This window comes from Ranitomeya variabilis, chromosome 2, assembly GCF_051348905.1.
Source record: "Ranitomeya variabilis isolate aRanVar5 chromosome 2, aRanVar5.hap1, whole genome shotgun sequence".
Lineage (NCBI taxonomy): Eukaryota > Metazoa > Chordata > Amphibia > Anura > Dendrobatidae > Ranitomeya > Ranitomeya variabilis.
In genome coordinates this window covers 510,739,126-510,766,137 of record NC_135233.1, presented here as the reverse complement: position 1 = coordinate 510,766,137, position 27,012 = coordinate 510,739,126, and the positions used below count along the sequence as shown (strand labels likewise).

Here is a 27,012-nt window from a genome sequence, read left to right as displayed (position 1 = left end):
CAGAAATTACTGCAAATTCAAAATATCAATCAATGAAAGTGCACTACAAGAGTAGATACAAAAAGAATGCTTACCGAAGAGTGACCATCAGACGCTCAGCCGGTGTAATGGAGAATCTGCAATAGATATCACTCCTTCTTATTAGATGTTCAACCCCCTCCTCCAATACATCAAAGTTCTCAGCTTTCATCCGCACATAGCTGAAAAACTTGTCAGGGTCTCCTCGTAGCTCCATGTATAAAGTAGAAAAGACTCCCCGCGTCATTCTCTGTGCCGTGATGGGGTGGATCCACAAACGGCGTCGGCGCAGACGCATGACACACTGTCTCTCTCGCTCCTTCTCAATAACAATTGCTTTCAATCTATTTGCCTCCACAATGAAATCCACGTTGTTCTGCAGAATCTTCGCAATAATGCCGTCCATCTTGCTCTGTATCTTGCTCCTCTCAAACCTGTCACATATGGGCTGTAGGAACACTGTATATATAGTTTTCAGCGGGCCAATCACCTTTTTAGCTTTTCAGGGGGCGTTTCTAGAAACCAAATCCGTCAAAAAATGGATGGAAAACCGGACGAAATGGATGACAACCTGATGGGACGGATCCGGTTTCTTGCTGGATCCGGATGCCTGATAAGGCTACAAACCGGATCCATAACATCAGGTTTTAGCTAAATACGCCAGATCCGACGCTGCGGCGCGACGGCGGAACCGGCATGCAGCAAAAAACCTGATGTGTGAAAGCAGCCTAAGCGACAGATTTTATTGATTATTGGGCGGAGGGTCAATTTCCCTGGCAATTTCTCTTGCTATTGATATAAAATTATGGGGAGGACCCTACATCGTTTTTTTTCTGGGGTTCCCCATAAAATAACCAGTAAAAGCTAACCAACAGCTGTGAGCTGATCTTATTAGCCTGGGAACCATAGTGATATTGCCCTCCTTCCCAGAATATTAATATCAGCCTTCGGATGTTGGCTTTCCCTCTGCTGCTTATGAACCCCCAAAGTGGGGGTGGGGGTTAATTTATTAACAAGAACAGTAATGTCACATAATAGCAACTGTTTCTCTTGCTTTGCAAGTGCCCGACTGATGAGGCTCTGTTTCTCTGTCCTGGTGACCGCTATCTGGCTGTATATGGGTAAGGATGCAATATTAGAGGTATGATTACTTTAGAATGATAACTTAGGGTTTATTCTGGATATGTAATCTATATATCAATAGTGATATCTACAATTATTATATTGACCATACCCATTATATCCTCACAGAATTATTGTTGTACTTCTGTCCATTGATATCTATATTATTCACATTATATGATACTTCATACATATGTCACTTAGGAATAAGTGTCTGGTTGTTGTCCCATTTTTTAATCATGTGTGTCCATTTTATATGATTGCTTAATAAAGTATTTAACTTTTTTGCCAACAAGTGCTCTTTGTCCGATTGCCTTACATAGTTTCTGTGATATATCTGAATCTTCTTTGTCATCAAGAAGAATGCTGTTAGACCCTGCTTAAAAGGCCATTATACCTGGCAAACCTAAAGGTCATTGTAAGACCACCAGTTGATATGACAAACTTAATCTCCCCAAGATCTTGTTATGGGGACACCAATGGGGTGGGCGAGAGAGTCCCCTTCTTCTCAACATTCTAAATTAAGAAATCACTATTGATCGCGACATTTAAGGGGTTAAGCAACTAGTCGCTGTGCTAGTACCATTTCTGGATATAATTGCAAATGTTTACCTATAAATTAAGATAACATCACAGTTGATCCTGTGGGCACAGCTCCTCCACCAGCATAATCACCTGAATGCACCATAACATCCAATTTTGGGAAAAGGTTAGCTAAAAATTCAGCAAAACCATTGACAAATATAACAAATGTTGGAGAAAATATCTGGTAACTACCATGTTATTTATAAGCATTCTCATTTTTACACTATCTGTCAATTATGACTTAACTAAGAACAATTATTAAATTTCGAGATTTGGTGTACTTCAAGTAAAACTATGGCTCATCAAATATTGTACTTACCCATCACGGTAGGACAAACGCTGAGCTATTGAATACGCAGCAGGATCTCGGTCTAGCGCTAATACTTTAATATTAGGAGCCTGCTTCAGAATTGATGTGGAATGACCTCCTGCCCCAAAAGTCATATCCAATATAATCTAGACCAAGTAAGAGAAAAAAATGAAAATATTAAACATGCAGTTGATTGCTCAATTAAATATTTAAGGATTCAAAGCGCTTGTACCAACAATATTCATTTGCATCTGGGATAAGCATGTGTATACATGGAATTAGTCTATCATTTATACCCAGAATTAATATGTAAACTGCAGCTCACACATTTGCCAGACTGTGAACTTTGTTCCAGTATGTCATTGATGGAATATATATGGAATTATATGTCCTTTTCCAACCCACAAGCAAAGTAACTCCATCAAGCACAGCTTTCTATACAGGATCTAGAGCAGGGATGTCAAACTCAAATACACAGAAGGTCAACATAAAAAACTTGGACAAAGTTGGGGGCCAGTCTTAATATTTATTAAAAAAATGTCTACAATTGAGGAACCTTTTCCTTCTCAAATATAATGATGAAACTTTTCATATGGAAACAAACTTAAAAGGCTTATCCCACAAACAAAGTACATGTTATTTAATACATTTTAGAATATAATTAGAACATAATAAAAAATTGGGCATTCTGGAATAATATACACTGTGTGCAGAATTATTAGGCAAGTTGTATTTTAGAGCATTACTTTTTATTATTGATTAACAACTATGCTCTCAATCAACCCAAAAGACTCAAATATCAAAGCTTAATATTTTTGGAAGTTGGGGTGTTTTTTTTTTTTTTAGATTTGGCTATCTTAGGAGGATATCTGTTTGTGCAGCTAACTATTACTGTGCAGAATTATTAGGCAACTTAATAAAAACCAAATATATACCCATCTCACTTGTTTATTTTCACCAGGTAAACCAATATAACTGCACAAAATTTAGAAATAAACATTTCTGACATGCAAAAACAAAACCCCCCAAAATTAGTGACCAATATAGCCACCTTTCTTTATGATGACACTCAGCAGCCTTCCATCCATAGATTCTGTTAGTTGCTTGATCTGTTTACGACCAACATTGCGTGCAGCAGCCACCACAGCCTCCCAGATACTGTTCCGAGAGGTGGACTGTTTTCCCTCCCTGTAGATCTCACATTTTATGAGGGACCACAGGTTCTATATGGGGTTTAGAGCAGGTAAACAAGGGAACCATGTCATTATTTTTTCTTCTTTGAGACCTTTATTGGCCAGCCACGCTGTGGAGGAGTTGGAGGCATGTGATGGAGCATTGTCCTGCATAAAATCATGTTTTTCTTGAATGATACCGACTTCTTCCTGTACCACTGCTTGAATAAGTTATCTTCCAGAAACTGGCAGTAGGTCTGGGAGTTGAGCTTCACTCCATACTCAACCCGAAAAGGTCCCACAAGTTCATCTTTGATGATACCAGCCCATACGAGTACTCCATCTCCATCTTGCTGGCGTCCGAGTCGGAGGGGAGCTCTCTACCCTTTACTGATCCAGCCTCTGGCCCATACATCTGGCCCATCAAGAGTCACTCATTTCATCAGTCCATAAAACCTTTAAAAAGTCAGTCTTAAGATATTTCTTGGCCCAGTCTTGACGTTTTATCTTATGTTTCTTGTTCAAAGGTGGTCGTTTTTCAGCCTTCCTTACCTTGGCCATGCCCCTGAGTATTGCACACCTTGTGCTTTTTGTTACTCCAGTAACGTTGCAGCTCTGAAATATAGCAAAACTGGTGGCAAATGGCATCTTGGCAAGCTTCACGCTTGATTTTCCTCAATTCATGGGCAATTATTTTGCGCCTTTTTCACCCAACACGGTTATTGCGACCCTGTTGGCTATTTGCCAGGAAACGCTTGATTGTCCGGTGATCCCACTTCAAAAGTTTGGCAATTTCAAGACTGCTGCAAGACATCTCACAATTTTGGACTTTTCAGAGCCCGTCAAATCTCTCTTCTGACCCATTTTGCCAAAGGAAAGGAAATTGCCTAATAATTAAGCACACCTTATATAGGGTTTTGATGTCATTAGACAACACCCCTCCTCATTACAGAGATGCACATCACCTGATTTACTTAATTGGTAGTTGGCTCTTAAGCCTGAACAGCCTGGAGAAGGACAACATGTATAAAAAGTATCATGTGATCAAAATACAACTTGCCTAATAATTCTGCACACAGCATAATATGTTATGCAAGAGCATTAAAAAGCATATGGCCCATTGGCCTAATTAAAATATGCAATACTAAAGGATAAAAACACTTGTATTAATAAATAATACAGATAATTAAGTATGATGCAAACAAAAGTGTCCCCTAAACAGAGTATGATACCCCCACAAGCACGGTATGATGATTATACTCTACCTCCCAGAAAAGTATGGGGACATAGCGGTGATCCTCACACAGACCTCCACACAGTGTAATGGGACCCACATTGTCCTCAGTATACAGAATAACGTGCCCCACATAGTCCTCCATACAATATAATGGGTCCCACATGGGCCTCCATACAGAATAATGGGCCCCACATAGTCCTCCACATAGTCCTCCTCCTCTATATCTAATACTGTAATTTGCTCATTACAGATACTAAGAAATTTATAATGACAGCAGTGCAAGCAGTCTTTTCTTAGCCTCTTCATCCCTGTTATGTCAAGAATTAGAATTAGGTTAGAATATCCACTGGGTGCCCATCTTCTTACTCCTGAAGTTTGATGGGGGTGGCCTTTCTTACTGCACATGCTCACAGGCATCTGTTGTTAACATTCAAGGACTGTCAGTGTAATTAGACAGTGGCCATTTAATTAACTACAATGACTTGAAAAAGTATTCATACCCCGCAAACTTTTCAATTTCTTTCACACTACATTCACAACCTAATATGCTTTTAATTGTATTTTATGTAATACCAATACAAAGTAGCAAGTATTTGTGAAGTGTAAAGGCAATGATACATTGTTTCCTTAATATTTTGTAGGACCACCTTATGATGCAATTACTACAGCAATTCTTTTGGGGTGTGTCTCTGCCAGCTTTACACAAAGAGGCAGAAATGTTTGCCATTTTTCTTTGCCAACTAGCTCTAGCTCGGTGAGATTGGATGGACGAGTCTGTGAACGTAAATTTTCAGGTCTTGTCACAGATTCTCAATGGGACTTAGGTCTGGACTGTGACTGGGCCATTCACACATATGAATATGATTTTATCTAAACCATTCCATTGTAACTATGGCCTCAGGATGGGATTCACATTTATACTGCTCAGTACTGCTGTACAATGTTCATGTTTGCCACAGGTCAGACAGCTGTTTATGAACTTGGCTGTTAGGGTGGAGATTTCTGGAGCGAACCAGTAAGCACCAATCGGATCATTCATCTGTGTCTTTAATCTGTGTGTGGGCCCATGTGCCCACTGGACCACCATAGGGTACATGCTTCGGGGTAAACAGGGTTTGTAGTCCATTGAGTATACCCTTCCTTCTTCATGTGTTGCTCACTTCCGCATCCAGCATTCCTTCTTGTCCTTTGGGGCTTGCTCTTGCAGCTTTTTTTTTTTGAGCAGATCCCAGGATGTCATCTTGTCAGGTTTCCTGTCTTCAGCCGTCCTGTAGTAGCCGTCCGGCTCTACGACCTCTTCCACTTTTCCATATTGTCTTCCCTTGACTGCTTCTTTGGCTGCCATATCCACCATGTTGTTGCCTTGTGCCTCTACTGTGCTTAGTTTTCCATGCACTTTGACTTTTAGTACTGCCACCACTTTTGGAAGTTGAAGTGTGTTCAGCAGGTCCTTAATGGCTCCATGATGCTTCACAGTTGTTCCGCTTGCTGTGATGAAGTCCCTTGCAGCCCAGATGGGTCCGAAGTCGTGTGCTATGCCATGCGAGTACCTTGAATCGGTATACATTTTCTCAGTCTTGTCTTCTGCCATCTGGTAGGCCTTCATCAGCGCTATCAGTTCTGCTTCCTGGGCTGACAGACTGGGCAGCAGACTTCTGGACCACAGGATCTCTTGATTGCTGGTCACTGCACATCCCGTGTGGAATCTTCCTTCATCATCTGCAAATCTGGAGCCATCCACATAGAGGATCAACTCTGGGTTGGTCACTGGCTCTTCTGCCACCTTGGGTAGTCCTGCCGTTTCCTGTGGCATGATGCTGAAGCAATCATGGTCATCTGTCCGGAGCAAATTCAGATCCCATGCAGACTTTTTATCTGAGGGTCCATATCTGTATCCCCCCTTGGGAGTGGGAGTAGAGTGGACGGGTTGAGGACTGTGCATCTGGAGATGGTGACATTGTTGGGCAGGAGTAGAGAGCACTGGAGGCGAAGATGCCTGGCGGTGGAGAGATGTTTTAGCTGGGTTTGGTTGAGGATTGCCGAGATGTCATGCAGAGCCAGGATTTCCAATGATTTTTCCACTGATGTCAGTAGTCCTGTCCAGGAGGGCGTGTGCTGCAACTGCTGCTCTCATGCGGGAGGAAGAGGCTCCCCTTGCAACTGGATCCAGGCAAGCTGAAAAGTAGTCCGAAAGTCTCCGCTTTCCCCCCTGAAGCTGCGTCAGGACTCCAGTAGCAAGGCCTTCTTTTCTCATCAAGTAGAGACGGAATGGCTTATCGTAGTCGGATAGGCCTAGTGCTGGCAGAGACTACAGAGCCTTTTAACTTCTTGAACGAACTGAAGGCCACATCTGTCTGGAGGAACGGGGTCACACTGACGTATTCACACAGAGGCTGCATTAGGAAGGAAGCATCAGGGATCCAGGCTCTGCAATTACGAAACTAGACCAAGGAAGGCCTGTAGCACCTTTTGAGTTGTTGGAGGAACCATCTTCTCTACTGTGGTCTTCCGGTCATCTGTCAGGTATTTCACCTGGTGAGCAATACAGTGTCTCTGGAACGTAACTTGCTTCAGACACCACTGGACTTTGTTCTTTGAGATCTTGCAGTGCTGCTCCGCCAGGTAGAGTAGGAGATACAAGGAATGGGCTTTACACATGTCAAAGTCAACTGCACAAAGGAGTAGATTGTCCATGTATTGTAGCAGGGTTACTTCTGCTTGTTCTGTGACCCAGTTGGTGAGGACTGTGGACATGGCTTTGGTGAACTGTGGAGGGCTGTTCTGGGCCCACTGTGGCATCACTGTCCATGTGTGGTGTCCCCCCTGGTGCATTAAGGCAAACAGGAACTGGTCTTCCGGATGAAGGGGAACACTGGAGAAAACATTAGCCAGGTTGTTCACTGTGAACACTTTTGCTGTGGCAGGCACATTTGAGAGCAGAGTGTGCGGATTCGGCATAATTTCAGTTTCAAACACCGTGGCATCATTCACAGCTCTCAGGTCATATACCATTCTGAACTTGGCTGGCTCTCCTTTTACAGTCTTTTTCTTGACGGGGAAAAGCGGGGTATTGCAAGGCGATGTGCGAGGAACAATGATTCCTATTTCCAGGTAGACCTTCAGTTGGTCAGAGGCAGATTGACTCTAGGCCTGGCCTGGGCCTTACGAGGGTACAGGGTACATGGCTTGAGTGACACCCGTACTGGGGCAACTTGAGGTTTTCTCACGTGCTGGGGTCCCTTAGACCATAGACTTTCTGGTACTACGTCCAGTACCTCCTTGAGTAGGCCTCATCGGTTGCTTAATGTTCTTGTAGGGCCGCCAGCATGACTCTTCTTGGGTCAGGGATGAAGAAAGTGTCACTGTCCCATCTTCGTGGAACTCTGTGGTTGCCTTCAGCTTCTGCAGTAGGTTCGCTCCCAGCAGGTTGAGTGGCAGGTCCTTTACACCACAAACTGGGACAGGATAGAGTGTCTTGGCTGAGTGCACACGCTCAGTGGCTTTGTAAGCTGAGAATGTCTGACTTGACCATCAATGCTCATGCAAGACACAGAGGATTCTGATAGGCAGGTGGGATCAGCGCGTTCCACAGGTGTCATCACACTTCTGGCTGCACCACGTTGGATCTGACAACGCCATCCATTTTAAGGGTAATTTGAGGTATTGGTCTTGCAGATGAAGTTTTACATGTCAGGAGTGTAGTGTCTTGAGGACCTGGCTTGCTTGCCTCTGTCCTATGGACGGGGTACTTCACTGCTTTCTGCACTTCTTCCTTGACCTGTTTCTCTGGACCAACTGTTGGGTTGCATGGGTCCAGTCTCTTCGGGGGCGTGGGTGCTTTGTACTGGTTCTGGTAATGGCCAAACTTGCCACAGATGTAACACTTGACACTTTTTCTGTCTTTGTAGGGTGGTTGCGCTTCCAGGTCAGTGGTCACCATGAGAGGGGCTGTCTTCTGCACCCCTGGTTGGGACTCAATCCCTTTGGCTACTGTGGACAACGGCATGATGGGTACTGTAGCGGCAGCGGGGTCCGGCCTGCTGATTGAAGCTGCGGTGGTAAGACGGGGCCTGCAGGTGCATTCGTGGCGAGGCCCGGGGTGCCATGAGACCGGCGGCTGCATCCAACCCAAGGTCTTGGGGCATTACAGGGGCTGTGGCTGCATCTGCAATCACTTCTTCCTCCTGCTCCGACATAGCTTCTCCCCTTTGCTAACCTTATTGAGGTCGGTGTCTCCTCTCTGGAGTCTGCAGCGGTTCTTCCGGTGTGTTGATCGGCACTTTGCAGCGTCTTCACCTCTGGCTTCCCTTCCGGCGTTCTCAGCAGCACGGCACCCTTTTCCTTCTTTGTGCTCTTTTGTGGTGCTATAATGGTGGCAATTTTGGTGACAATCGGCAATAAACAGTCTCCTAGGCGCACATAAAACATTTTTTCTGGGTCAGTCCACTGCTATTGACCTGTTCCTAGGCCTAGCCACTATCAGTGGTTTCCTGATTGGCTGTCTCAGTCCATGCCCAAAGACCTGTGTATCTGGTCATGAATGGTGAAGCCCAAGTCTTGGAATACTTGCATTACTCTGCAATGAAACTTCTTTACAGACTCTGTCTTATCTTGGCTCATGTCATGGCTTGTCCTGCCAATCTGCCTTTGGCCCACTCTCTGAGCTGTTCAATTAGCTGTGGCCCTGACTCCCAAGCGTGTACGTCTGATTCTGCTGGAAGTTTGAATTGTTCCTTCATGATTGGCCAGAGTGCATCACCTGCTTCTATTTTCATTCATGGCCCAGAGATCATTCCAGGTGGCTGCATATTTTCACTGGTTCTGCTACATTCTTCGGTAAAATGGCATGGGATGCATCCCTGGGTCTGGAAGATTGTCACCTGACTTGAAGTGCAGTGCACATAGTGTAATGGTGGTGCTTCTATCTGCCCCTGCATTCTTGGTGCCTGTGGGTTTCTTTTCTAGTACTGGACAGCATGTATGATGTTCCCTCTTCATCTTCATCAGAGGAATAGTTGTGATAGCTTGTACTGGGGTCATACACTGACTGATATTGGACTTAGAAGTTGCTTTTTTATGTGAGGATGTCTCCCCCCTTGTTGAAGCTATGATGGATTAGGCTTATAGTTCTATGTTGGTGTGAATGTAGGCAGCTCTGACCGGTGCTGAAGTTGTACCTTAAGGGTTACAATATTGTTTGACTGTGAAATGAGGTAACAGAGGATCTGTCAGTGAGCTCGTTCTGATATCATTCCTCCCCCCTCTGCACCCAGGGCTGAGCTGTCTGCTGCCTGACACGTCTGGGGGTTGCCTACTGCATTGTGTGTAGTGGGATTTTCACTTTCTTTCCCCGATATCACAACTGGCAATGGCTGGTTTGTGCCAGAGGCATAGAGGGAAACCTTGTGCTGTAAGCACCATATTGTTTGAATTGGGCGTTGGCCCAGCTGGCAACAAAGAGGAAAAAAGAGGAAGAAGAAGGAGGAGGGGTTGATGAGTGAGACAAATGAATAGTAGGAGGGGAGAGAGAATGTGGACAAGAGGGAGGAGAAGATGGGAGGTGTGGAAGAGAGAGAGAGGGAGGAGAAGAGAGGAGTGGAGAAGGAGGGGAGAGAGAGGGTGAGAAGAGATGGGTGTGGAGAAGGAAAAGAAGGAGGAGAAAGGTGTGGTGGGGGAGTGGAGAAGGAGGGAGGAGAAGATGGAGGGTATGGAGGAGAGAGATAGAGAGGGGGAGAGAGAGAAGAGAAAAGTGTGGAGGAAGAGGAAAGGAGAGAGAGAGAGAGAAGAATGCAGAGAGAAAAGACTGACAGAGAAAAAAGGAGGATAGAGGAGAACAACAAGAATAATAGAGAGGAGCAATTATGCCTTCTCCCTGTAGGGAGAGACGATACTGTGCAAAAAAAAAAACAAACAAAAAAAACTACCTACTGCGTAGATTCTCCCGTCTTATACCCACAAAAATCACTTCCTGGTTTGCTCACATAACTTTCTGTACCACCTAAACGATGTAAGCTCTGCTGCCACTTCATACCATGTATTGGCATTCAGCAATCTAACATCAGCTAACTTCCCTTATTTTCCCTTCTACGTCATGCCACTCCGCAGCTTGAAATCTGCCATTCTGATGAATTTCACATACTTTATACCTTCCAAAATCTTCACATACTCAACACCTTCGTGTTCTGCCACTATCTAGGGGCTGTTTTCTCATTAAGAAGTAAAAAGACTTTCCTGTTGCTCGGCCACTTTATTCCCCATGGCAAAAGCAAAAAAATGAAAAACACACAAAAATGAAAAAAACAGTGCTTTAAAAAAAAAAAAAAAAAAAAAAAAAACTTCTAAAAATGGGTATATAAAACTCTAAGAAAAACCCAAAACGATAAGAAAAACCGTCAAAAACTTAGTTCACAACCAAAAACTCTAAATTTTGATACAAAAGGGAAGGAAAAAAACTTTTTTCCAAAATAAAGTAAAAAAAGGTAAAGAGATTGAAGATTGAGGAAAACTTAATTAAAAAACTTTAAAATGCCGCAAAAAGAAAAAGGCCCTTTAAGAGAGTAAAAAAAAAATTAAAAATTAAAAAGGCTTTTCTCTTCTCCTTTTTTCTTTTAGAATCTCTGCGCTCAAATACAGTCAGAGACACACTTCTTCTTTTATATGCTGCTGTATGCTATTGCAATAATATCAAATGTCACTAAAATCACGTATCTGAAAACACGTATGTCGCACCAAAAATGATAGATACAATCACTTCTTAACAAATAGCTACACATAGCTAGCATTGCAGCTGAAAACAGCCAGAAAAAAAACCCCAGATGTGAAAGTGTGATTTACAATGCATATCTCTCCTTCAGCAGCCGAAAAAGAGGAAGTTCAAGAGAGAAGAGAAAAAAAAACTAAACTTTCTTTTCAATTGTATGCTTCTTAAAGCAGCAATACTTGACAAACAGAAACAGATACAGATAGACAATCCGAGAGACGCCCTTTTAAAGTCTGTGACACGTGCAGGTTGCGCTGGGAACAGACAACTATCAATCGCACTAGCACGCATATGCCGGACTCTACCACCCTCCGCTCCGGTCGTCCTGACTGGCCGCCGGCTACGGGAATCTGTGGCAGCCCTCAAAACTATCACCATCCGTGCCTGGAACATGGAACTGCCTGTCCCGAGACCTTCTGTCTCTCCTATTGCACGGGAATCTGTGATAGCTTATTCAGCGATTTGACCTCCTGCTGTCTGTTACCCAGCCACCATAAACAAAAGTAACTTTTCCTTCCTCTCCCGTTTTTCACAAACACATAACACATACACGGCACACAGCAGACACCTCCCAGGGTTTGGATTCGTGGCTACGGATTTTTTACACTACCTGGGAATTGGTGACCACACCTGACCGGCAAGAGGTATAGACCTGGACTGGGCACAGGGGACTTTCAGGTAAGATGATAACATTTTCTTACCTTATGGAGCTGCGCAGTCTCCATCCCCTGAACCAAGGCCTGGCTAAAACCTCCGTATCTCCGGTCAGAAGGATCCCGTGCGTTTCATCCATGCCTCGCTGTTGGGGGCGCCATTCTGTTATGGAAATATTTGGGTTGGATAAATCTATCCCTCTGTGTGTGCTGCGGCCGCTCCCAATTAAACTGAGTATTTTGAGCGCTCATCAAGAATGGACTGTACACAACTGTGACAGAACAACATTCCATCAATACTGGTACTTTATTGTACATACATAGTTTTATATTTTCACATAGAAAGGAGTGGTTAGGGGTTGTCAGGGGTGGTTAGTTAATTACCATATTGTCTAGCTCCTCTGTCATTGGTTATCTAAACATATATGGAATATTGTGATTAATGCTCATATGACTGCTGATTAAGCTGATTAAGCAACTAGAATTGAGCTCTCTGCATGTAGGACAGAGTTGAGACATCTGACACTGTTGGTCTGCCGTTTCAGCAAGATTCAGCTAGATTCTAGGCATTATTTCAGACATCTGACCCAACTTCCGCTTTTTGGGATGGAAAAGCCCATATGATCTGTCTGGCTTATATCAGTTTGTGTCAGCCATTTTAAACCATTTATTATAATGTATATATTAGCTGTGAGCATATGAGTATATATGATTATAGAGGGGTATACATGCAAGTGAGATCTACATGATATATATATATATTTCTATCACATTGCTGCTACAGAGAGACAATAGAGCAGGCATTACTCATGTCTCTGCACACTGTGGATAGTAGACATCATAGTAACTAGAAATGGGTGGACACATGGATGTTCGGGTCCGGCAGGTTTGGCCGAACAGTTACATAAAGTTCGGGTACCAGAACACTACCCGGACCCAAACCTGGACCCCATTAACTTGAATGGGGGGCACGAAAATCCAGGGTTTGCCACGCTGTTATGTGCATGACAGCGCTGCAAACGCCGCTTCTGATCAGTGGCAAAATCATCCCCACCAATCAGACAGCCGCGGTTCCCATGCTGTCAAAGACAGAGTGAGCGCTCAGCTGTGATCGGAGGTATAAAGTATACCTCCTGTCACTAGTGTAAGCAGATGGGGCTACAGCTCCCATCATCCAACACCTACTGCCGCTAATAACAGCGACAGCAGGAGTGGCTGATGAGTGTATTCATTAGCCGACTCCTGCGCTGTAAATAATTAATTTAAAAAAAAACCTGGCATGGGTTCTCCTGTATTTTTTGATAACCAGCCAGGCAAAACTCACAGCTAGGGGCTGCAACCCTTAGCTGTCAGCTTCAACAAGGCTGTTTATCAAGAATAGAGGGGTCCCCACGCCATATTTTTTAATTATTTAAATAAACAATTTAAAAAAAACAGCGTGGGGTCCCCCCCATTTTTGACAACCAGCCTTGCAAAAGCAGACAGCTAGGGGCTGGTATTCTCAGGCTGGTAATGGGCCATGGATATTGACCCCCCAAAGTAAAAAAATAGCAGCCTGCAGCTGCCCAGAAAAGGCACATCTATTAGATGTGCTAGTTCATGCGCTTCTCACTTGCCCTGTAGTGGTGGCGAGTGGGGTTAACATTTGTGGAGGTGATGTCACCTTTGTGTTGTCAGGTGACATCAAGCCCACGGCTTAGTAATAGAGAGGTGTCTATAATTACACCAAAGCCCTCGTCTTCTGTAAGAAAATAAACATAACAACATATTCACCTATCCGTTGTTCTGTTCCACGCTGTAATCCATGTCTGGGGGAAAAACAGTTTTCAACTTGCATGGTGCCAAAATGTGATCATCCAGGCTGAGAACCACTGGTGACTGAACTGCTGGGAGCGCAGACTCAGTTACCGGCGGTCACATCATCGAGGCTACCTCTGCTCACTCAGGCTGCATTCCAAACAGGACTGAACTGCCGTGACCTCTGTGAGAACCCCGCTAGCACCATGAGAAAAACTTACAGAATATTCAGGATCTCACCCAAAAAAAGGCTTTCTGTGATCATATGGAGAATTTAACAAAAAAAACAGACCACTTATGGTGGTAGCAGGAATAAAATAAGTACAAAACTAGCCACTTTTGACCGGGGGACAGGTCCTTTGATGATTTGTGTCACATAGCTTAAAATATGTTTTAACTTTTTGTTTGTTGCTTTTGTGTAAACCGGATCAAAGTAGAACAACTTAGCCAAAAGAAACATTCAATTACCAAAGTCTCAATCTAACCCAAGACACCTTATGCAGAATAAGCCATACTCCCCAACACACTTCTATATCCTTAGATCAAGAATTCATAGATGTTAAAGGATTCAGGTAAAAAGTCACTGTTAAATCTTGATTATGTTGGATTGTTAGATTTTTAGGTTTGTGGCTAAAGAACTTTGACTACTTAAAACTTCATTCATCTTGCTTCCAGTATTCATTTTATTTATTCAAAAATGGCTACACATAAACAATAACAGGAAGAAAAACAAAAGTAGTAAGAATCCCACACCACTTGAAACAGCCTAAACACTCCTTCTGAAAATGTTGCTTTGCGATCAAGTTCAATTCTTTTTAATCAGATATAACTAAATCACATTACTTCGCCATGTCCCTGCAAATAACAGAATGGAATGTCACAATGGTTATATATAGCATGACTCACACTCTTTAGTTAAGTTATGATTTTCTGACAGATTTACCCAGAGGAATTTTAGAATCCATTTATGATGGTGCATAACAAAAAAAAAAAATCCCAGTTACCTTCTGGGTTCAGCCATTTAACTCGAAATTTATAGCAAGTAAAATATTGAAACCTCAAACAAATCCAGTCAAGGAATTTCTATAACAGAAAAAGTTCCTTATTGAGTTAAAGGTATTTTTGTAGCCCAGGAAAATAGAAAGATGCTAACGGTAGTGGAAGGCTTCATAGGAAGTGACTGATGAGAATGAGAGGCACAGAAGCCTTTCTTATGATTCATGATGAACACATAGGATAAGTCAGTCTCCTTCATGTATTAAGAAGACAACAACTAAAGAGGTTATCCGGCATGAAAGTTTTACTGTGAGCCTAAGAACTAACAGGCAGGTAGTTGCTAACTACCTGCCTGGTCTGCACAGCCGTCATTTCTGGGTCACGTTAACAGATTAGTGTCTTTTTGTCCCCCACTCTGCTCTATTGATGGGGATTACTGCAGATGTCATGCTGATTGACAGCCAGCACTGCACAACTGTGGGAAGCCAGGTGTCAATCGGCAGACAGAACCTAAAAAAAGACAAAATGAGCAAATACCCTAAAGTAAATAAATAGTAAGGGCACATGCAAATACCATAAGGTACTTAGTTACAACACTATTTTGATCAAAAAACTGTAAAATCCATCCCACCGCATCAAGGTGAACAAAATCAAGACGGACCCTAACTCTTGTAGTTCACCTCAATATGTGTCAGCAGACATCAAAATAGACAGAGGAGGACCCAAAGTTTTTTGCACTTTGTACAAGCAGGGGCATAGCTCCCCCTTTGGCATTGTGTTTAAATAGCTTTCCACGGGCAGTTGGGTCTGGGTCATGCTATGCACCAATCTATTTTGGCATCTGCTGACATATAGTAAGGTGAACTATAAAAGTTGGGGGTTCATCCTGATGGATGCACCTTGTCGTGGTTGGATGGTTGGATGGCTTTTATGCTTTTTTGCTAAGTACCCCAAGTTTTTTTTACATGTACTATTACTATTTACTTACTAAAGGGTATATGCTGATTTTGTTTTTATCTTCAATTCTGACGGTCTATATTGGTAATAGCAGCTGATGAGTAGGGCTGCCAGACGTCAGACTCACAGTGATCGTGTTATATCCTAAGGATAAATCATCAGTCTACAATTACTAGACATCTAAACCCTACATAGAAAAAAATTGCACTACCGGGATCAAGATCAAAGCGGGTGATTTTTTGGGCCCGCTACATCGACGACATCTTCCTAATCTGGTGAGGGACACCTAATGAGTTGAATTCTTATTTTCAGGATCTTAATAGGAATAATTTTAATATTCATTTATCCTTTAATTTCAGTTATCATCAGGTCGAATTTTTGGATGTCTTGGTTAGGAGGGGCCCTGATGGTCTTCTGTCTTCCGATGCTTTCCGTAAGGACACGGCAGTTAATTCAGTTTTTCATGCCAGTTTCTCGCATCCTCCACATGTGGTTAATGCTGTCCCTACTGGACAGTTTTTACACATTAGAAGAATATGTTCAAATATGTCGGATTTTGAGGCTAGAGCAATGGAGATGAAGGCACGCTTCTTGAAGAGAGGTTACAGCAAAAGATCCATTAAAAAAGCATACAACAGAGCTAGGAATACGGACCGGCATCAATTGTACTCTTCAGGCAGAAAAGAACCAACTAGCCAGGTAAGACTGGTTACCACACATAACTCTCATTGGAAGTAGTTGTATGGAATTATGAAAAAAAACATTGGCCTATACTTTTGGCTGACCCTATACTCCGGCAATATTTAACTCCTATGCCATCATTAACAGCTAGAAGATCACCAAATTTGGGAGATATGTTGGTTAGGAGTGAAGGTACCTTCACATTAAGCGACGCTGCAGCGATAGCGACAACGATGCCGATCGCTGCAGCGTCGCTGTTTGATCGCTGGAGAGCTGTCACACAGACCGCTCTCCAGCGACCAACGATGCTGAGGTCCCCGGGTAACCAGGGTAAACATCGGGTTACTAAGCGCAGGGCCGCGCTTAGTAACCCGATGTTTACCCTGGTTACCAGCGTAAAATGTAAAAAAAACAAACAGTATATACTTACATTCGCGTCCCCCGGCGTCCGCTTCCTGCACTGACTGAGCGCCGGCCCTAACAGCAGAGCGGTGACGTCACCGCTGTGCTGTACTTTCACTTTCACTTTACGGCGCTCAGTCAGTGTGGGAAGCGGACGCCGAGGGACGCAAAGGTGAGTATGTACTGTTTGTTTTTTTACATTTTACACTGGTAACCAGGGTAAACATCGGGTTACTAAGCGCGGCCCTGCGCTTAGTAACCCGATGTTTACCCTGGTTACCAGTGTAAAACATCGCTGGTATCGTTGCTTTTGGTGTCAAACACGACGATACATGCCGGTCTGACGACCAAATAAAGTTCTGGACTTTCAGCAACGACCAGCGATATCACAGCAGGATCCTGATCGCTGCTGCGTGTCAAACTAAACGATATCGCTAGCCAGGACGCTGCAACGTCACGGATCGCTAGCGATATCGTTTAGTGTGAAGGTACCTTTACTATACCTAAAACTCCTTCCCCCATTTTTCGTACTGGACAACCAAAATCACAATCTGCTTGGGGTTGTAAGCCATGTGGAAAATGTGTGGCATGTCCCAATATTGTGATAGCAAAGGATTTCACCTCAACAGATGGACGTGTATTTAAAATAACGCATACTATTACATGTTCAACCACGGCTGTGGTTTATTATGCATCCTGTTCCTATACTAAGATTTATATTGGGCTGACAACAAGAGCCCTGAAGGTGAGAGTTAGGGAACATGTTAGGGATATTTTGGCTGCCAAAGAGGAAGAGAATATTGAGATCTTGAAAAGTATACCGAGGCATTTTAAACAACATCATGCATGTGACCCTACTGACCTCCAGGTAAAGGGTATTGATTGTGTTCACATGGATCTTCGGGGTGGTAGTGTTGGGCGTCTTTTAGCTCAGAAAGAAGTCCGATGGATTTGGGAATTACGCACAATACATCCATATGGCTTAAATGAAATGATAAGCTGCGCCCCTTTCCTCTGAGCTTCCTGTCATTAAATCTTAATTGGCCTCGTCAGGGGATTTTTTATCTTTGTTTTTTTATCTTTTTGTTTCCTTATAAGCTGTTTTTAGATATTCATATTAATTCCTTTTTTATCTTCTAGTTCATCAATTAGTAGGATTTCACCTTGATGGCTGCCTTTTTGGTGAAAATTTAGGCTATGTGTAGCATGAAGAGGATTTTGTACCATGACCATTTGATTAACGGACTACAGAACCTTCAAGCACTTATTAGTTTTTACTATTAATATATTGCACTTTAGTACTGTTAGCACTTTATGTCTGTACATAATCAGGATTATTACGTATTAGTAGCTTTTTGTATAACTACAGTAATAATGTTTATATATTGATTATTAGTTTTAATTATTAATATATTGCACTTTAGCACTGTTAGCACCTCATATTTGCACATAATCATGATCACCTTGTATTAGTAGTTTTTTTATATAATTAATGAAGTTTTTATATTTTAAATGTTTAAGACATACTAGATTTGTTGCATAATATTTAATGCATTGATGCACTTTTATATATGCAGTGGTTCTGCTGTTTCTGCTATTTAATAAACTGTCCTCTTTCATCTGGCCGGCGCGCATGTCCGTTTTCAATGGGTTGCATAGCATCACTGACGGCGTCTCTATCGCATTTACCTTTGGTGTGGGCAAGGACCTGCCCACGTGATTGTGGGCGGTCTCCTTGTCTGATCACATGACGATGACGCACTCGGTGATGCGGATGCCTCACATCTCAACTGGGCATGCACCGATATATGGCTAATATCAAACGTCATTTTAATGACACAATCCGATTGGGTGGCTTTTGGTACTTATACTGCATTAAGACCTGACGACGCCACTCCCCCGGAAGAAGGCACACACGCCGAAACGCGCATAGGGGTGGTGGTGCCGCAGTTCCGAGGTAAATATGCTGTATGAATGGTTATAACTCCCTTGATGTTTTCCGTCGTGTTGATGCTGGATGCTTTTTACCAGCTTAGTGTACTAAGTTCCATTTTTAATGAACTCACTATGCACATGTGCTATGACTAATTAAGGGCATCTGTAATGTATGCATATTTGTAGCCTCTGACCTGTGGCTCCCTTGTAGCTGTCATTTATCAGAGTATCCCATAGATTGTTAGGTATTTATTTTATTTTTTCTTTTGTTTAAATAAAAATTATCTTGTTTGATCTTGATCCCGGTAGTGCAATTTTTTCTATGTAGGATTTATTTGATATTTTTGCATGGGATTTGCCACATATTAATCCCCTGTATGGGTACAGGTGCTGATTTGGGCACACTATGTATTGTGTATCAATATCGGATTACATAATTACTAGACATCTCCTTTAATGGTAAAAAAAAGATTCTCGTCAGGAGCATGTTTAGACCATCCATTCTCCAGCAGTCTAATGACATTTCAGTGGCTAAGGGCACAGAAATCTAGTACCGGGTTGCATTTAACTTCCTGGCAATTGCACAGCTAAGATACTCCTCTGTGCATTCTTGAAACCTTTAGAGGCTGCAGACTGTGCCGCAGAATATAGCACTATTGTAGAACAGAGAAGGAAAGTCTGAACCAAGTGTAATTGTTATGACAAGATTGAAGTAAATAATTTAATCCATCTTTTAAACCTTCAAGTTCTCTGTAAGAAATTAGACACTTTTAACTTTTAAACACAGATTATGACACTTATTTTAACAGCCGATTTGATGTTGTTTACATAGGCCCACAAAACAGATTTACATGATTAATGGGATAAAAAAAGAAATTCGTGTGGTTTTACCACCTGCCCAAAAAGAAAAGTCTTTGTGGGGGAGTATGAAAATAATGAATCATGAAATTTAAAAAGCGCATAAATACTAGAAAGTCATTTGGATAAGAACAAGTTATAACATCAGGACCTTACTTATAACACAAAATCAATATATTTTATTTCAGCATTCCATAACCTAGAACTTATCACAAGACTGTATAAATATCTTAGTTTTGTCCAAAAGAGCGACAAAAGCGAGAGAGCAAAAATTATAAAACACAGGGACAGTAGTAAATTTTGAACTTTCTTTTATTTAAAGGGAACTTGTCATCAGGTTTTGCCCACAAAGTACATCCACTACCATTAGGGTCTTTTTTTTACAGCACACTGGAATCCAATCTGCAGATCCCGAAAAATAGCTTTTATTATACTCACAGACGGTGCAGTACAGCTCAATGATCATCTCGATTGCGGATCCAACACATCCTCTGTTGTGAATTCCGTTCTCGGGCTCCCTCCTGTGGTCGTGAATGGCACTTTGGTGAGTTCTGTCCTTGGACACCCTCTGGTGGCTTTGAGTGGAACTGCTGATCTTTGAGGTTGGCTTTCTCAGCTGCCCTAGTTTATTGCTTCTGCTCGCTTCCCTATTTAACTCTGCCCAGGTCGTTAGTCCATGCCAGCTGTCAATGTCTCAGTACTGGTTCAGATCTCTCTTGGAATTCTCAGATGACCTGACTACTCCAGCAGAAGCTAAGTCCTTGCTAATCATTTGCTGTTCATTGGTTTTTTGAACATATTTTTCAGTACATGTTATGTTTCAGTCCAGCCTGCTATTATGATATTTCCTTGCTAGCTGGAAGCTCTGGGGGTGCAGAGCTGCACCTCCACACTGTGAGTCGGTGTGGAGGTCTTTTTGCACACTCTGCGTGGTTTTTGTAGTTTTTTATACTGACCGCATAGTTCCCTTTCCTATCCTCTGTCTTTCTAGAGAAGGTTCGGCCTCCTTTGCTAAAATCTGTTTCATTCATGTGTTTGTCACTTCCCTCTTAACTCACAGATAATATTTGTGGGGGGCTACCTTTATTTTGGGGAATTTCTCTGAGGCAAGGTAGGCTGCTATTTCTATCTTTAGGGGTAGTTAGCTCTTAGGCTGTGAAGAGGCGTCCAGGGAGAGTTAGGTACGCTCCACGGCTATTTCTAGTGTGTGTGATAGGATTAGGGATTGCGGTCAGTAGAGTTACCACTACCTCAGAGCTCGTCCCAGGTTTTCTGTTTTAACCATCAGGTCACTTCGGGTGCTCCTAACCACCAGGTCATAACAGTACAGCTGGCCCACAAAGTGTTAATGCATCTCAAAAGAGGGATAAGAGAAGTTCTGAGTCAATTTTTTTTTCTTTGCAGCCTGTTTTGTCTTTCTTTTCCCCTTAACCTCTGGGTGGTTCAGGACTCAGGTGTAGATATGGATATTCAAGGTTTGTCCTCTTGTGTGGATCAACTCACTGCTAGGGTACAGAGTATTCAAGATTATGTAGTTCAGAATCCGATGTTAGAGCCTAAAATTCCAATTCCTGATTTGTTTTCTGGGGATAGATCTAAATCTTTGAATTTCAAAAATAATTGCAGACTGTTTCTTGCTCTGAAACCCCGCTCCTCTGGTGATCCCATTCAGCAAGTAAAGATTATTATTTCTTTGTTGCGTGGTGACCCGCAAGACTGGGCATTCTCCCTTGAGCCAGGAAATCCTGCATTACTTAATGTGGATGCATTTTTTCTAGCGCTTGGATTGCTTTATGACGAACCTAATTCTGTGGATCAGGCAGAAAAGATCTTGCTGACTCTATGTCAAGGTCAGGATGAGGCAGAAGTATATTGTCAGAAGTTTAGAAAGTGGTCTGTGCTTACTCAATGGAATGAGTGTGCCCTGGCAGCAATTTTCAGAAAGGGTATTTCTGAAGCCCTTAAGGATGTTATGGTGGGGTTCCCCACGCCTGCTGGTCTGAATGAGTCAATGTCTTTGGCCATTCAGGTTAATCGGCGTTTGCACGAGCGCAAAGTTGTGCACCATTTGGCGGTGTCCTCTGAGCGGAGGCCTGAGCCTATGCAATGTGATAGGACTTTGACCAGAGCTGAACGGCAAGAACACAGACGTCAGAATGGGCTGTGTTTTTACTGTGGTGACTCCTCTCATGCTATCTCTGTTTGTCCTAAGCGCACTAAGAGGTTCGCTAGGTCTGTCACCATTAGTACTTTGCAGCCTAAATTTCTCTTATCTGTTACCCTGATTTGCTCACTGTCGTCCTACTCTGTTATGGCATTTGTGGATTCAGGCGCTGCCCTGAACTTGATGGACTTGGAGTTTGCCAGGCGCTGTGGTTTTTCTTTGGAGCCTTTGCAGAGTCCTATTCCCTTAAGGGGGATTGATGCTACGCCATTGGCCAAGAATAAACCTCAGTACTGGACTTAGCTGACCATGTACATGGCTCCCGCACATCAGGAAAATATCCGCTTTTTGGTGTTGCATAATTTGCATGATGTTGTTGTGTTGGGTTTGCCATGGTTACAGGTTCATAATCCAGTACTGGATTGGAAATCAATGTCTGTGTCTAGTTGGGGTTGTCAAGGGATACATGGTGATGTTCCTTTGATGTCAATTTCTTTTTCCACTCCTTCTGAAGTCCCTGAGTTTTTGTCGGATTACCAGGATGTATTTGATGAGCCCAAGTCCAGTGCCCTACCTCCTCATAGGGACTGTGATTGCACTATTAATTTGATTCCTGGTAGTAAGTTCCCTAAAGGCCGACTGTTCAATTTATCTGTGCCAGAACATGCTGCTATGCAGAGTTATGTAAAGGAGTCCTTGGAGAAAGGGCATATTTGCCCGTCTTCGTCGCCGTTGGGAGCAGAGTTCTTTTTTGTGGCCAAGAAGGATGGCTCTCTGAGACCCTGTATAGATTGCCGCCTTCTCAATAAAATCGCGGTCAAATTTCAGTACCCTTTGCCTCTGTTGTCTGATTTGTTTGCTCGGATTAAGGGGGCTAGTTGGTTTACCAAGATTGACCTTCGAGGGGCGTATAATCTTGTGCGTATTAAACAGGGCGATGAATGGAAAACAGCATTTAATACGCCCGAGGGCCATTTTGAGTACCTGGTGATGCCATTCGGGCTTTTTAATGTTCCATCTGTGTTTCAGTCCTTTATGCACGACATCTTCCGGAAGTATCTGGATAGGTTCATGATCGTTTATTTGGATGATATTTTGGTCTTTTCGGATGATTGGGAGTCTCATGTAAGGCAGGTCAGGATGGTGTTCCAGGTCCTTCATGCTAATGCGTTGTTTGTGAAGGGCTCTAAATGCCTCTTTGGAGTTCAGAAGGTTTCCTTTTTGGGCTTCATTTTTTCCCCTTCTACTATCGAGATGGATCCTGTCAAAGTTCAGGCCATTTATGATTGGACTTAACCTACATCTGTGAAGAGTCATCAGAAGTTCCTGGGCTTTGCTAATTTTTACCGTCGCTTCATCGCTAATTTTTCTAGTGTGGTTAAGCCTTTGACTGATTTGACGAAAAAAGGCGCTGTGTGGTGAATTGGTCCCCTGCGGTCGTTGAGGCCTTTCAGGAGCTTAAACGTCGTTTCACTTCGGCCCGTGTTGCGTCAGCCAGATGTTTTGCTCCCTTTTCAGGTCGAGGTTGATGCTTCTGAGATTTGGGCAGGGGCTGTTTTGTCTCAGAGAAGTTCGGATGGCTCCTTGATGAAGCCGTGTGCTTTCTTTTCTAGAAAGTTTTCGCCTGCCGAGCGTAATTATGATGTCGGCAATCGGGAGTTGTTGGCTATGAAGTGGGCATTTGAGGAGTGGCGACATTGGCTTGAGGGAGCCAAACATCGCATGGTGGTCCTGACTGATCACAAGAATCTGACTTACCTCGAGTCCGCCAAGCGGTTGAACACTAGACAGGCTCGATGGTCACTTCCTTGCCGGTCATCATTGTAACCTGAGTCATTCAGTTGCATGTTCCTGCTACTAGTCTGCTGATCAGCTAAGTGGACTCTTGTCCTTTTGTTTTGTATTTTTTGTCCAGTTTACAGTTTTGTCATTTCCTGTTACTGGAAGCTCTTGTGGACTGAAATTGCCACTCCTGTGTGATGAGTTGACACAGGAGTCTTAAAGTAATTTCAGGATGGGTTTTTGAAAGGGTTTTTCAGCTGACCGTGAAGTCCTCTTTTGTATCCTTCCTCTATCTAGTAAGTGGACCTCGCTTTGCTAAATCTACCTTCATACTGTGTATGTCTTTTCCTCTGAACTCACCGTTAATATATGTGGGGGCTACTATCATCTTTGGGGAATTTCACTAGAGGTAAGCCAGGTCTGTTCCTTCCTCTTTCAGGCGTAGTTAGTTCTCCGGCTGGCGCATGGCATCTAGGCAGCCGTAGGAATGCTTCCTGGCTACTGTTAGTTGTGTGGTAGATTTAGGTCACGGTCAGCTTGAGTTTCCATCACCCGAGAGCTAGTCTGTTATTTTTGTGTTTCTGATGTTCCCATGCCATTGGGGAATCATGACAGTATGACCGGCCACTGTTAAAGTAATTGGCAGAAGAAAGGAGAGTAAAAGAAGTCTGTAGATTTTTTTTTTTCCCTCTCATGTTTGCTACTTAGTTGGCTCAGTTGTATTTCTGCTCTATTTACAGCCTTGCCTTTCTCTCCTTCTAATCCTTGAATGGCTCTGATCTCTCCGGTTTAAGGATGGACCCTCAGAGTTTGGCTGCAGGTTTAAATAATCTTGCTACGAAGGTTCAGAATTTACAAGATTATGTTATACGTACTCCTATTTCTGAACCTAAGATTCCTACACCAGAGGTATTTTCCGGAGATAGATCTCGGTTTCTGAATTTCAAATGTAATTGTAAATTATTCCTTTCTCTCAGACCTCACTCCTCTGGAGATCCTGTTCAGCAGGTTAAGATTGTGATTTCTTTGCTGCGAGGTGACCCTCAAAATTGGGCATTTTCATTGACACCAGGGGATCCTGCGTTGCTCAATGTGGATGCGTTTTTTCTGGCTTTAGGGTTGCTGTATGAGGAACCTAATTTGGAGATTCAAGCTGAAAAAGCTTTAATAGCCCTGTCTCAAGGGCAAGATGAAGCTGAGATATACTGCCAAAAATTTCGTAAATGGTCTGTGCTTACTCAGTGGAATGAGTGTGCCCTAGCGACAAATTTCAGAGAGGGCCTTTCTGATGCCGTTAAGGATGTCATGGTGGGGTTTCCTACGCCCACAGGTCTGAATGAGTCCATGACAATGGCAATTCAGATTGATCGGCGTTTGCGGGAGCGCAAACCCATGCACCATTTGGCGGTATCTTCTGAAGGGACGCCAGAGAAAATGCAATGTGACAGAATTCTGTCAAGAAGCGAGCGGCAGAATTATAGGCGCAAAAATGGCTTGTGCTTCTACTGTGGTGATTCCGCGCATGTTATATCAGCATGCTCTAAACGTACTAGGAAGGTTGACAAGTCTGTTTCTATTGGCACTTTACAGTCTAAATTTCTTCTGTCTGTAACTCTGATTTGTTCATTATCAGTTATTACCGTGGATGCCTATGTGGACTCTGGCGCCGCTCTGAGTCTCATGGATTGGTCCTTCGCCAGGCGCTGTGGGTTTGATTTGGAGCCTCTGGAAGTTCCTATACCTCTGAAGGGTATTGATTCTACACCTCTGGCTTGTAATAGACCACAGTTCTGGACGCAAGTGACTATGCGTATGACTCCAGACCATCAGGAGATGATTCGCTTCCTCGTGTTGTATAATTTACATGATGTTTTAGTGCTTGGATTATCATGGTTACAATCTCATAACCCAGTACTGGACTGGAAAACTATGTCTGTGTTAAGCTGGGGATGTCGGGGGGCTCATGGGGACATACCTTTGGTTCCTATCTCGTCATCTATTCCCTCTGAGATTCCGGCATTTTTGTCGGATTTTGGGGATATTTTTGAAGAGCCTAAAATTGGTTCTCTCCCTCCCCACAGAGAGTGTGATTGCGCCATAGATCTGATTCCAGGCAGTAAATTTCCAAAGGGTCGTTTGTTTAACCTATCTGTACCTGAGCATGCTGCCATGCGAGAGTATGTTAAGGAGTCCCTGGAAAAGGGACATATTCGTCCTTCTTCATCACCTTTAGGAGCTGGGTTTTTCTTTGTCTCTAAAAAGGATGGCTCGCTGAGGCCTTGTATTGATTATCGACTCCTGAATAAAATTACTGTCAAATATCAGTATCCGTTGCCGCTGCTTACTGATTTGTTTGCTCGCATAAGGGGGGCTAAGTGGTTCTCCAAGATTGATCTCCGTGGGGCGTATAATTTGGTGCGAATTAAGCAAGGGGATGAGTGGAAAACCGCATTTAATACGCCTGAGGGCCACTTTGAGTATTTAGTAATGCCTTTCGGCCTTTCTAATGCGCCTTCAGTTTTTCAGTCCTTTATGCATGATATTTTCCGTGAATATCTGGATAAATTTATGATTGTGTATTTGGACGATATTTTGATTTTTTCTGAGGACTGGGAGTCTCATATTCAGCAGGTCAGGAGGGTTTTTCAGGTCTTGCGGGAGAATTCTCTGTGTGTAAAGGGTTCTAAGTGTGTTTTTGGGGTTCAAAAGATTTCCTTTTTGGGGTACATTTTTTCCCCTTCTTCTGTTGAGATGGACCCTGTCAAGGTTCGGGCTATTTGTGACTGGACGCAGCCTACTTCTCTAAAGGGTCTTCAGAAGTTCTTGGGCTTTGCTAATTTTTATCGTCGATTTATAACTGGTTTTTCTGGTGTTGCTAAGCCTCTTACGGATTTGACTAAGAAGGGTGCTGATGTTGCCAATTGGTCCTCTGCCGCTGTGGAGGCCTTTCGGGAACTTAAGCGCCGCTTTTCGTCTGCCCCTGTGTTGCGCCAGCCCGATGTCTCTCTCCCCTTTCAGGTTGAGGTCGATGCTTCCGAGATCGGAGCGGGGGCGGTTTTGTCGCAGAAAAGTTCCGATTGCTCAGTGATGAGACCTTGTGCGTTCTTTTCTCGAAAATTTTCTGCCGCCGAAAGAAATTATGATGTCGGTAATCGGGAGCTTTTGGCCATGAAGTGGGCATTTGAGGAGTGGCGTCATTGGCTTGAGGGTGCTAGACATCAGGTGGTGGTTTTGACTGATCACAAGAATCTGATTTATCTTGAGTCTGCCAGGCGCCTGAATCCTAGACAGGCGCGCTGGTCGTTGTTTTTCTCTCGGTTTAATTTTGTGGTCTCATATCTACCAGGTTCTAAGAATGTGAAGGCGGATGCCCTTTCTAGGAGTTTTGAGCCTGATTCCCCTGGTGATTCGGAACCTACAGGTATCCTTAAGGATGGGGTGATATTATCCGCTATTTCCCCAGATCTGTGACGTGCTTTGCAAGAGTTTCAGGCGGATAGACCTGATCGCTGTCCACCTGGTAGACTGTTTGTTCCTGATGATTGGACCAGTAGAGTCATCTCGGAGGTTCATTCTTCTACGC

At 43.3% G+C, this 27,012-nt stretch overlaps 1 protein-coding gene across 3 annotated transcripts in view; it reads right to left on the bottom strand.

The window, feature by feature from the left end:
- The window catches only part of METTL15 (methyltransferase 15, mitochondrial 12S rRNA N4-cytidine), a 611,732-nt gene that overhangs the window by 383,701 nt on the left and 201,019 nt on the right, over positions 1-27,012 (bottom strand). For all 3 annotated transcript variants that reach the window (XM_077288052.1, XM_077288049.1, XM_077288048.1), the window contains exon 3: positions 2,045-2,181. In XM_077288052.1, the coding sequence (XP_077144167.1) occupies positions 2,045-2,181 (137 nt within the window). The remainder of the gene's footprint in view (positions 1-2,044; positions 2,182-27,012) is intronic.